At 40.4% G+C, this 14404-nt stretch overlaps 1 protein-coding gene across 1 annotated transcript in view; it reads right to left on the reverse strand.

Moving 5' to 3' along the window:
* The window catches only part of AP3B2 (adaptor related protein complex 3 subunit beta 2), a 183373-nt gene that overhangs the window by 89962 nt on the left and 79007 nt on the right, over positions 1-14404 (reverse strand). The window contains 1 exon segment of the mRNA XM_053719312.1: positions 13031-13128. Coding sequence (XP_053575287.1) covers positions 13031-13128 — 98 coding nt within the window.

A 14404-nucleotide genomic window follows, 5' to 3' on the forward strand; every position in this document is an offset into this window, starting at 1 on the left:
TTAAATTAACCCAATAAGACGTCTTTCTTATTGCATATCTTCCTCTACCGCATATTTTTAATTATTATTTATTTATTTATTTTTAAACACTGCACTATGTAAATTGCTTTTTAAAAGAAGACAGATTTTTTTAACATTGTATTTATGTAGTCGCAGTGAGTGAGTTCAGAGGCTGATGAGGCACTGGCGATGATACACTGGAGAAACACATATATGCACGCAACAGAAGCAGCATAAATTTGCGATTAAATTTGCAGGTCCAATTTACTGCTATTAATACATTTGCTTCATTCTCTAGGTATCCTTTGTTGAAGGATATGCAGAAATGCACTATTGGGTGCTAACTGAACATATTAAATGAGCCAATGACAAGAGGCATATATGTGCAGCCACCAATCAGCAGCTAGCTCCAAGCAGCTAGCTCAAAGTAATTGCTTCTCCTGAGCCTACCTTGGTATACTTTTCAAAGAATACCAAAAGAAAAAATCAAATTAGATAACATAAGTAAAATATAAAAGCTAATCTACGCTTTTTTTCTCAGACAACAAGGTTAGCCACTGTCATAAAGTTAGTATAAAGAGTTTTGCAGCTGTTATCTACTAAAGCCAATTAGGGACTGATATGTAGCAGGATTAGCCTTCAGAAGTAAGCAAGGTGAATTCCATGTTCTGATAATTAGAAATTGCTCAACTTTCAGTGCTAAATTACATGAGAAAGGGGGTAAAATAAATAATGAAAATATATTGCAAAGTTGTTTTATTATTCATAACTAGGAAGTAAAGCTTTTGTGTAGCTATGAAGAATGCTGGAAACAATGCTAATCAAAAAAAGCATGTTAAAATGAGAAATTCTTAAATTAGGTACTTATAGTAATAGATTCCACTTTGTGCAGAGACATTTCACATAAGATTTAGAAGAATAGAAGCTATAGAACTACATGTTATTTTATAGTAAAATAACAAATGTATGAAGTACTATAGCTTCTATTTTTCTCAATATCATTTAATGTCAGTAAACAATCTGTTTGGTCTGTCTTGGGAATTCTTAACCAACAAATTAGGGAAATTGTACAGTATTGCAAGTAAAATTTTACTTTTCGTTACTGTACACATTCTCACATTTGTAGGTTAAGAACACACAGTCTCATACAGATGCACACACACTCTCATACAGATGCGCACACACTCTCATACAGATGCACACACACTCTCATACAGATGCACACACACTCTCATACAGATGCGCACACACTCTCATACAGATGCACACACACTCTCATACAGATGCACACACATACAGATGTACACACACTCTCATACAGATGCACACACATACAGATGCACACACACTCTCATACAGATGCGCACACACTCTCATACAGATGCACACACACTCATACAGATGCACACACACTCTCATACAGATGCGCACACACTCTCATACAGATGCACACACACTCTCATACAGATGCACACACATACAGATGTACACACACTCTCATACAGATGCACACACACTCTCATACAGATGCACACACACTCTCATACAGATGCGCACACACTCTCATACAGATGCACACACACACTCATACAGATGCACACACATACAGATGTACACACACTCTCATACAGATGCACACACATACAGATGCACACACACTCTCATACAGATGCACACACACTCTCATACAGATGCACACACACACTCATACAGATGCACACACACTCTCATACAGATGCGCACACTCTCATACAGATGCACACACACTCTCATACAGATGCACACACATACAGATGTACACACACTCTCATACAGATGCACACACATACAGATGCACACACATACAGATGTACACACACACTCATACAGATGCGCACACACTCTCATACAGATGCACACACACACTCTCATACAGATGCACACACATACAGATGTACACACACTCTCATACAGATGCGCACACACTCTCATACAGATGCACACACACTCTCATACAGATGCACACACACATACAGATGTACACACACTCTCATACAGATGCGCACACACTCTCATACAGATGCACACACACTCTCATACAGATGCACACACATACAGATGTACACACACTCTCATACAGATGCGCACACACTCTCATACAGATGCACACACACTCTCATACAGATGCACACACATACAGATGCACACACACTCTCATACAGATGCACACACACTCTCATACAGATGCACACACATACAGATGCACACACACTCTCATACAGATGCACACACACTCTCATACAGATGCACACACATACAGATGCACACACACTCTCATACAGATGCACACACACACATACAGATGCACACACACTCTCATACAGATGCACACACATACAGATGCACACACACTCTCATACAGATGCACACACACTCTCATACAGATGCACACACATACAGATGCACACACACTCTCATACAGATGCACACACACTCTCATACAGATGCACACACATACAGATGCACACACACTCTCATACAGATGCACACACATACAGATGCACACACACTCTCATACAGATGCGCACACACTCTCATACAGATACACACACACTCTCATACAGATGCGCACACACACACACTCATACAGATGCACACACATACAGATGCACACACACTCTCATACAGATGCACACACATACAGATGCACACACACTCTCATACAGATGCGCACACACTCTCATACAGATACACACACACTCTCATACAGATGCGCACACACACACTCATCCAGATGCACACACACACACTCATCAGATCAACACACACTCATCAACACACACTCATCAGATGCACACACACACACTCATGCAGATGCACACACACACTCATGCAGATGCGCACACACACTCATACAGATGCGCACACACACACTCATACAGATGCACACACACTCATACAGAACACACACTCACATACAGATGCACAGATCCCCCCCCCAATACATCTCAAAATGTCACTTTATATAACAACAAAAAAACAACAACACAGGTACCATGGGAAAACCTACATATACAGGCAACCTCCTACTTTTAGACAGAAAAATTGGAGTTATGTTTTAATGGGATCACTATAATGCAAGCAGCTGCTGAACCAGTTCATTTTAACTTTTGGAAAGCAGGTTTTCCTGCAGTAAACATGCTCTGCACAGCAGAGATAGCTACCAGAAGGATGAGAGACATCACACAGCCCTGAGAGGGAATGGAGGAAATGAAAGCAGTGAGCAGGGGAACTACAAGAACAGACACAGCTATGTGAAGCTTCAGACCTCTATAGCACTGGCAATAATATAGTAGTTACTTGCAGCAGACTCCAGCATTACCTTAGCTCCACCCACATGATTCCTGCAGCAGCACCAGTGTAAAAAAGGTTCTATTGCTCACTGCTGTGGGGGAGATAAGCAGATCTCTGCTTAAAGGCACACACACCCTTACACCTGCACTGTGTATGCTGATCTAGCCCAAACACATACATCTATTCCTCTATTACTATAGTTAAATAAAAAACAGAATTAAAGCAAAACCATACATTTAACACACACAACCTCCAATACTTTTACTGCCACAGAGTTAAATACAGATGTAAAATAGTTTACAGATAATAACTTTAAAAAAAAAACAACTCAATTAATATCCATATGCAGCTATCAGACTAAAATCTTGCAATTAAAAACACAGCATTAAAAACCTACCAAGGTAAACCTGTCCTGCTGCTAAAAATGATTACTTTACTCACTAACAATATTTTCTGCTGGCCAGGAAGCAACACAGATGGCAATAAATGTGATGTCCTTACCTGTCTTTCACAACCACAGCTGTCAGTACTGCAATAGCCATGTGCTGACTGTAAGCAATACACAACCTGCTCTAAATTCCCACACTTCACAGCAAATGGCTAGTAAACCTCCCCCCTGAATATGTGTGGTGTAGTCCCAGAGTACTCACTGACAGTCACTATGTGCAGCTCCCCTTCAACTCAGTACTTACAGGGCAGTCCAAAGAGACTCACTGACAGTCACTATGTGCTGCTCCCCTTCAACCAAGTACTTACAGAGCAGCCCAGAGAGAGACTCACTGACAGTCACTATGTGCTGCTCCCCTTCAACTCAGTACTTACAGAGCAGTCCAGAGAGAGACTCACTGACAGTCACTATGTGCTGCTCCCCTTCAACCAAGTACTTACAGAGCAGCCCAGAGAGAGACTCACTGACAGTCACTATGTGCTGCTCCCCTTCAACCAAGTACTTACAGAGCAGCCCAGAGAGAGACTCACTGACAGTCACTATGTGCTGCTCCCCTTCAACCAAGTACTTACAGAGCAGCCCAGAGAGAGACTCACTGACAGTCACTATGTGCTGCTCCCCTTCAACTCAGTACTTACAGAGCAGTCCAGAGAGAGACTCACTGACAGTCACTATGTGCTGCTCCCCTTCAACCAAGTACTTACAGAGCAGCCCAGAGAGAGACTCACTGACAGTCACTATGTGCTGCTCCCCTTCAACTCAGTACTTACAGAGCAGTCCAGAGAGAGACTCACTGACAGTCACTATGTGCTGCTCCCCTTCAACTCAGTACTTACAGAGCAGTCCAGAGAGAGACTCACTGACAGTCACTATGTGCTGCTCCCCTTCAACCAAGTACTTACAGAGCAGCCCAGAGAGAGACTCACTGACAGTCACTATGTGCTGCTCCCCTTCAACTCAGTACTTACAGAGCAGTCCAGAGAGAGACTCACTGACAGTCACTATGTGCTGCTCCCCTTCAACTCAGTACTTACAGAGCAGTCCAGAGAGACTCACTGACAGTCACTATGTGCTGCTCCCCTTCAACTCAGTACTTACAGGGCAGTCCAGAGAGACTCACTGACAGTCACTATGTGCTGCTCCCCTACAACTCAGTACTTACAGAGCAGTCCAGAGAGACTCACTGACAGTCACTATGTGCTGCTCCCCTTCAACCAAGTACTTACAGAGCAGCCCAGAGAGAGACTCACTGACAGTCACTATGTGCTGCTCCCCTTCAACCAAGTACTTACAGAGCAGCCCAGAGAGAGACTCACTGACAGTCACTATGTGCAGCTCCCCTTCAACCCAATACTTACAGAGCAGCCCAAGAGAGACTCACTGACAGTCACTATGTGCTGCTCCCCTTCAACTCAGTACTTACAGGGCAGTCCAGAGAGAGACTCACTGACAGTCACTATGTGCTGCTCCCCTTCAACTCAGTACTTACAGAGCAGTCCAGAGAGACTCACTGACAGTCACTATGTGCTGCTCCCCTTCAACCAAGTACTTACAGAGCAGCCCAGAGAGAGACTCACTGACAGTCACTATGTGCTGCTCCCCTACAACCAAGTACTTACAGAGCAGCCCAGAGAGAGACTCACTGACAGTCACTATGTGCAGCTCCCCTTCAACCCAATACGTACAGAGCAGTCCAGAGAGACTCACTGACAGTCACTATGTGCTGCTCCCCTTCAACTCAGTACTTACAGAGCAGTCCAGAGAGAGACTCACTGACAGTCACTATGTGCTGCTCCCCTTCAACCAAGTACTTACAGAGCAGCCCAGAGAGAGACTCACTGACAGTCACTATGTGCAGCTCCCCTTCAACCCAATACGTACAGAGCAGTCCAGAGAGACTCACTGACAGTCACTATGTGCTGCTCCCCTATCAACCCAATACTTACAGAGCAGTCCAGAGAGAGACTCACTGACAGCCACTATGTGCTGCTCCCCTTCAACCAAGTACTTACAGAGCAGTCCAGAGAGAGACTCACTGACAGTCACTATATGCAGCTCCCCTTCAACCAAGTACTTACAGAGCAGTCCAGAGAGAGACTCACTGACAGTCACTATGTGCAGCTCCCCTTCAACCAAGTACTTACAGAGCAGTCCAGAGAGAGACTCACTGACAGTCACTATGTGCTGCTCCCCTTCAACCAAGTACTTACAGAGCAGTCCAGAGAGAGACTCACTGACAGTCACTATGTGCTGCTCCCCTTCAACCCAGTACTTACAGAGCAGTCCAGAGAGAGACTCACTGACAGTCACTATGTGCAGCTCCCCTTCAACACAATACTTACAGAGCAGTCCAGAGAGAGACTCACTGACAGTCACTATATGCTGCTCCCCTATCAACCAAGTACTTACAGAGCAGACCAGAGAGAGACTCACTGACAGTCACTATGTGCTGCTCCCCTTCAACCCAGTACTTACAGAGAAGTCCAGAGAGAGACTGAGGAGCGGGGCAACAAGTCAGGTTAGGATGGAGGTGGAGCCTATCCCTGCACTAAAGAATCTCCCTGGGGAACAGGGTGCAGGTCTGGAAGTTCTAATAACCGGATCTCTATACTGCTAGCCAGAGAGAAGAGCAGGTTGACAGGCCATATTAAAGGGACAGTAAACCTTAAAAATAATGTTATATAATTCTGCACATAGTGCAGAATTATATAACATTATTTAGGTGCTATAGCCATAAACGCCTTTTTTACCTTTTAATTTGCTAAAAATATGGCGCTTTTACAGACCCTCTCTGCTCTCTGCTGAGCGGGTCTGTTATTTTTAGTCAGCGCATCGGGCCAGCTGTATAGTCACAGCCCGGCCCGACCGCGCCATAGCAGTAAGTGCAGCTCGCTCCTGTGACAGGAGCGAGCTGCATTTAGACTTATGGCGCGGTCGGGCCGGGCTGTGACTATACAGCTGGCCCGATGCGCTGACTAAAAATAACAGACCCGCTCAGAGAGCAGAGAGCGGGTCTGTAAAAGCGCCATATTTTTAGCAAATTAAAAGGTAAAAAAGGTGTTTATGGCTATAGCACCTAAATAATGTTATATAATTCTGCACTATGTGCAGAATTATATAACATTATTTTTAAGGTTTACTGTCCCTTTAAGAAAGGGGAGGAGCTTATTCCCGCACTGCTAAACAGATTAGTAGTGAAGTCCTGCTCTCTGCAAAGTTATCAGACTACTACTGCCCGCTGCAATCAGAAGCCACAAAGTTAAAGTTACACACCACTGTCTCTGGGGAACAATAATAAATGACTTGCATATGCAGAAGCGTGATGGGTATTACAATTATAACAATATTCTTTCTCTTCTGAATTGTGTCTGTTTTTATTTATTGCAGGTAAAAGGAAAAGTTTTGTCACAATACTCCTTTACCTGCAATAAATAAAAACAGACATGATTCATAAGAGAAAGAATATTGTAGTAATTATAATACCCATAACGCATCTGCATATGAGTTGTTGGATCACACTCAGATCAGTCACCGGCCGTCTTAGTGTATGACACTGTGTGGTGAGTCTGGTCGTGTACTTACTGGGTCTTGTCTGACTTCTACACCAGAGAGACCACCACCAGTCACTGCAGTCAGTTGTGAAACGGCAACAGGTCCTCCAGACTCCAGGGCAGGACAAGTAGTTGAAGTGAAGTCACGGCACGCCACACACTCATTCACATGTGTGCTAACATCTTCACTTTACTGTGTTCCCGCGCCAGCATATGACATGCCTCCTCCTCCAGGCTCTCCACAAGCGTGATGTCACTGACTGTAAGAGACCTGATTGGCTTGAGGCTGTTTGAACAAAAGCCTCTATTGGTAGAGTATGGGCCACGAACAGCTTAAGCAGCACCTTAGGAAGGTTGATAGGGTAATTTGTCAGCCAGACCCTTTAAATAGAACAGTTTGCTGTCTTCCAGGGGCTCGTGTTAGGCATATTGTGGAGCGTATTGATAGATTGTTAGAGGGATGTGGGTCTGATCCTGCAGTCATGGTGCATATTGGTACTAATGAAGGAATCGGCGGAAGATGGAGAGTCCTAAAAAATTACTTCAGGGAGTTAGGTAGCAAGCTTAAAGCAAGGACCTCCAAAGTAATATGTTCAAAGATATTACCAGTGCCGTGTGCTAACTCAGTAAGGCAGAAGGAGCTAAAGTCTGTTAATTCATGGTTAAAAACATGGTGTAAAAATGAGGGGTTTGACTTTTTAGAGCACTGGGCTGATTTTTCATTAGGGTACAATTTGTACAGTAAGGATGGATTGCACCTGAATGACATGGGTGCTGGTGTGTTGGGGGAAAGGATGGTAGCACGTTTAGAGAACCTTTTAAACTAGGCAAAGGGGGGCGGAGGGTAAGTTAGAACACAATAGAACAGAGAGATCAGTCTATGAATATGTCACTCCCTTAATATCTCAAGGAAGGGATGACTTAAGAAATGTCACATTAGAAAGTATAGGGGAAAGCACACCAAGTAGCAGCAGAAAGCACATGAAAATTAAATGTATGACAACAAATGCAAGAAGCATGACAGGTAAAATGGGGGAGCTGACGCTCTTAGTTGCAGAAGAGGACTATGATGTTATCTGTATAACTGAAACTTGGTGGGATGATTCACATGACTGGGCAGTTAACTTAGAGGGGTATACTTTATTTAGGAGGGACAGGAATAATAAAAGGGGTGGAGGAATCTGCATGTATATTAAACCTAACCTTAAACCTACAATAAGAAAAGATATTCATGATACAAGTGACAATGTAGAGACCCTGTGGGTTGTGAAATAAAGAGTGGGGAGAAAAATCCTAAAAAAATATTACTAGGAACATGCTACAAGCCCCCCAACATTAGTGACCCGGAGGAAACTCAACTACTTATCCAAATAGGTAAGGCTGCTAATAACAGTGCTGTAATTATGGGAGATTTTAACTACCCTGATATAAACTGGGCCAATGAAACTAGTAATTCAGTTAAGGGGGATATATTTTTAAATGTTCTCAGGGATAACTTCTTGTCACAATTAATAGAGGAGCCAACTAGGAGTAAAGCTATATTGGATTTAGTGCTAGCAAACAATACAGATATAATATCAAACATAGAAGTCAAAGAACATTTGGGTAACAGTGATTATAACATGGTCACATTTAAAATCTCTTTTCATATGCTGTGTCTTAAAGGTTTAATTAAGACTTTTAACTTCACAAAGGCAAATTTCAATGATTTAAAGGGACAGTCAACACCAGAATTTTTGTTGCTTAAAAAGATAGATAATCCCTTTATTACTCATTCCATAGTTTTGCAAAACCAACACTGTTATATTAATACACTTTTTATTTCTGTGACTAACTTGTATCTAAGCATCTTCTGACCGCCCCTAATCACATGACTTTTAGTTATTATCTATTGACTTGCATTTTAGCCAATTAGTGCAGTGTCTGCCACTAGCCATGGGCGTGATCACAATGCTATCTATATGGCCTACATGAGCTTGCTCTCCCCTGCTGTGAAAAGTAAATAAAATAGAGGCGGCCTTCAAGGGCTTAGAAATTATCATATGTGCCTTCCTAGGTTTGCTTTCAACTAGAATACCAAGAGAACAAAGCAAAATTGTTGATAAAAGTAAATTGGAAAGTTGTTTAAAATGACATGCCCTATTTGAAAAATTAAAGTTTTATTTGGACTTGACTGTCCCTTTAAGGAAATCATTAAATAATATAAGTTGGGACAATGTATTCTCTAATAAAAATACAGAGGATAAATGGATAATATTTAAAACTTTGTTAAATAAATATACATATCAACAAATATCATGGTTATAAAAATAAAAAATCAAAGCCGTTGTGGATAAATAAAAATGTGTTAAGAGAAATTAGGAAAAAACGTAGGGCATTGAAACTATTCAAAGAAAATAATACAGACTCAACATACAATATTTATAAGGAATGTAACAATGCATGCAACAAAGCAATCAAATTAGCCAAAATTGAAAATGAAAAATGAATTGCAAAGGATTCTAAGTCTAACTCTAAAAGTTTCTTTAAGTACATAAATAGCAAAAAATCTAAGAAGGATAATATAGGTACATTAAAATGCGTGGAGGTAGCATGATAAATAATGACAGGGAGAAGGCTGAGGTACTAAACCAGTTTTTTTCTTCAGTATACACAAGAGAGGAACCATTGGATGATACTTTGGAACAATATAGAACATGCCAGTCCATACCATTTACTGGTTTATGTTTAGAGGATATCAGGAAAAAACTGGATAATATTAAGGTAAATAAAACTCCAGGTCCAGATGGAATACACCCAAGGATGTTAAGGGAACTTAGCACTGTTATAGACAAAGCTCTACTCTTAATTTTTCAAGACTCATTATCCTCAGGCATGGTACCCCAGGATTGGCGTAAAGCTGATGTGGTGCCACTCTTCAAAAAGGGAAGCAGGGATGATCCAGGAAGCTATAGACCAGTTAGACTGACATCAATAGTGGGGAAGATATTCGAAGGGATTATAAGGGATTATATTGATGAGCATATTCGTGTAAACAAGATTATGAGTTCTAATCAGCATGGTTTTAGGAGAAATAGATCATGTCAAACTAATCTAATTAGATTCTACGAGGAAGTAAGTAAAAATATAGATAAAGGGGAAACAGTTGATGTGATATACTTAGATTTTGCAAAGGCTTTTGATACAGTGCCACATGAGAGATTAATGCACAAAATTAAGGGACTGGGAATATCTGAAAATGTTAGCTCATGGATAAATAACTGGATAAAAGATAGGGAGCAACGAGTAGTAGTAAATGGATCATACTCAGATTGGACAAATGTAATCAGTGGAGTCCCCCAGGGACCAGTACTGGGCCCCGTTCTTTTTAATATTTTTATAAATGACTTGGAGCAAGGATTAAATAGCGACATCTCTATTTTTGCAGGTGATACTAAATTAAGTAAGGTCATTAGGTCAGAGCAGGATAAACTTTCATTACAAAGGGATCTGCAAAAATTAGAAGTATGGGCAAATAAATGGAAAATGAGATTTAATACAGAAAAATGCAAGGTTCTACATTTTGGAAGTAAAAATAAGCAGGCAACGTATTTTTTAAATGGGACAAGACTTAGCCAAACACAGGAGGAAAGGGAGTAGTAATAGATAACAAGCTAAAGATGGGTGCACAATGCAGGGCAGCGGCTTCAAAGGCTAATAAGATACTAGCATGTATTAAAAGAGGCATTGATTCAAGGGAGGAAAGCATAATTCTGTCACTATATAAAGCCCTGGTAAAGCCCTGGTAAGACCTCACCTTGAGTATGGAGTGCAGCTCTGGGGACCGATCTCAAAAAAATATATTGCAGAACTAGAAAAAGTTCAGAGAAGGGCCACAAAGCTAATAAGGGGATTGGAGAAATTAACCTATGAGGAGAGGCTAGCCAAACTGAGTCTGTTTTCTTTAGAAAAAAGGCGCTTGAGAGGTGACATGATTACTTTATATAAATATATTCAAGGCCCATATTCAGAGATGGCAGAAGCTCTGTTTATTCCTAGAAAATTGTTTCTCACAAAAGGTCACAATTTTAGGTTGGAGGAAAGGAGATTTAATCTCCTGTAACGGAAACGTTTTTTCACTTTAAGAGCAATAAAATTGTGGAACTCATTACCAAAGGAGGTAGTGAATGCCAATACCCTAGATACATTTAAAAATAGTCTGGATACATTTCTGTATATAAACAAAATTCATGGATATGATTGCTAATAACCCCACCTTTTAGTGGGGTTATTTAAGCTTAACTGGAAATTTTTGTAAGTATTTTAGATTTGTATAGGTTGAACTCGGTGGACTTCGGTCTTTTTTCAACCTTATCTACTGTTTTACTATGTTACTATGTATATATATATATATATATATATATATATATAATATATATATATATATACACACATTCCATAGGAGTAACCTGTAATACAATAAGGAAACTTTGCAGGTATGTGTTAATGATTTAAACAATACACGCTAGCTTAGAAGAACATTTTCTCATATACATGTCTCACCACTCTTTTAGTGGTGAGGTGAGCAATTTTAAGAAATGTATTTTATTTAAAATTTATTTGAACTATTATAAAACATAAACCATTTTTATTTTTACGAAACGCACGTTATATGTTGTGTAAACATGTTTTTAAAATATGCCCCCTCCATACTGCTGAGATTCTTATTTCTCTGGCGATGTGCTCAGAGTTTTTAAAGGCAGCAAGCCCTGTTCTTTCCTATGGGAGGCACATCAGCACTCATCTGTGCAGCAAGGGTCAGCCCACTTTTGTTATAACATTTCACCTGGTGAGAGCTTTGCAAGACTGAAATATTTCTCGGCAGACTCTTTTGAACACAGAGGCCCTCGTAAGAAAATTAGAAAGATTAAGCAAATTGATATATAAAGCAAGGAAATGATAGAGTAAGGAGGGGGAAACACAATTATAATATAAACCGATAAAAGGGACTGGAGAGATGTGAAAATGTAGAAAGGCTGAAAGAGATGGCATGAAGTACATACATGTTCCTCAACTCCTACAAAGCCAAATAATTGTAAATTAATCATTGGAGGCCAATGAACAATCTGTGTCCAGTTCCAGTATTTGAAAACAAATGAAAAGGACAGTAAACACCTTGAAGTTATTCACAGTAAATCAACATGGCACTATATTTTATTATTTCTTTTGCTCCCTTTTCATGTAATTTAGCTTTCAGAATTGTGAATTTTCTAATCTCACAGCTGTATTGCACCCTGCAGACTTCTCAAAGCAAATACTGCTACATATGTATCTCCCTAATTGGAGATAACAACTGCAAAACAATTCACTTTATACTAACATAATGACCCCGTGGATAACCATATCAGCTGCAGACTCAAGTCTGGATTGGCTCCTCCAAATAAGGCAAAAGGTGGGTGGAGTCTGGCTATTAAAAAAACAACAACAACAACAACAGCAAACAGTGTGTTGTAAAACTGTTGAGACTTGGCTAATATGGTTATCTATAGCAACACAACAGAAATGTCTTATAGTTACAAGGTGTTTACTGTCCCTTTTAGCACTACTGATTCACCCACAACATAACTTATAACTCATAAACTCATGCATAGCCTACTCATGAAGAGGAAGTCATATGACTGTTGCATTGCTTGTTATTCTCTTGTATTTTGCCTCTTACCTGTGACTGCGTAGTAATCGCACCAAGGCCTTTGCTATCACCCCAACTTCTGCTTTTGGAGCAAGATGGAAATAGAGCTGTGCCACAGCCATAACCACCTGGACAATGATATAAGGATAATACCATGAGACCCTGAATGGTACAATGCCCTGCGTACATCTGAAAGACCGCCAGTACCCAAGCATGCAGACTACTTATTTGCATTATCCTGAGGGGATGTGGAGCAGAAGGTTATGCAAATATCCTGAATAATGACAATACAGGTACAAATAGGGTTGCATGGCATCCAGTATTTACCTGAACTGTCAGTTCTTTAAATAACTGTCAAGTAAAAAAAATAACATAACTTTTACTTACCACATTTACTAGTAAAATATGTAAAATTATGTTGAATAAGATCACAATATATATATACAAAATCAACATCAGAACAGTTCAACAATAGATCACTTATGCTGATACATCAGGCAAACATCTCCTTATAAATTTCCTAATCAGACATTAATAAAAATGTATACAGTTGTGCTCATAAGTTTACATACCCTGGCAGAATTTATGATTTCTTGGCCATTTTTCAGAGAATATGAATGATAACACAAAAACCTTTCTTTCAATCATGGTTAGTGTTTGGCTGAAGCCATTTATTATCAATCAACTGTGTTTACTCTTTTTAATTCATAATGTCAACAGAAACTACCCAAATGACCATGATCAAAAGTTTACATACCCTGGTTATTTTGGCCTGATAACATGCACACAAGTTGACACAAAGGGGTTTGAATGGCTATTACATGTAACCATCCTCACCTGTGATCTGTTTTCTTGTAAATAGTGTGTGTGTATAAAAGGTCAAGGAGTTTCTGCACTCCTGGCAAACCTTGCATCTGTTATCCAGTGCTGCACTGACGATTATGGATTCTGGAGTCATGGGGAAAGCAAAAGAATTGTCAAAGGATCTGCGGGAAAAGGTAGTTGAACTGTATAAAACACGAAACGGATATAAAAAGATATCCAAGGAATTGAGAATGCAAATCAGCAGTGTTGAAACTCTAATCAAGAAGTGGAAAATCAGGGGTTCTTTTGAAACCAAACCACGGTCAGGTAGATCAACTAAAATTTCAGCCACAACTGCCAGGAAAATTGTTCGGGATGCAAAGACAAACCCACAAATAACTTCAGGTGAAATACAGGACTCTCTGAAAACACGTGGTGTGGCTGTTTTAAGATGCACAATAAGGAGGCACTTGAAGAACGATGGGCTACATGGTCGAGTCGCCAGAAGAAAGCGTTTACTACGCAAATGCCACAAAGTATCCCGCTTGCAATATGCCAAACAGCACAGAGACAAGCCTCAAACCTCTGCACAAAGTCATT

This window comes from Bombina bombina, chromosome 6, assembly GCF_027579735.1.
Source record: "Bombina bombina isolate aBomBom1 chromosome 6, aBomBom1.pri, whole genome shotgun sequence".
Lineage (NCBI taxonomy): Eukaryota > Metazoa > Chordata > Amphibia > Anura > Bombinatoridae > Bombina > Bombina bombina.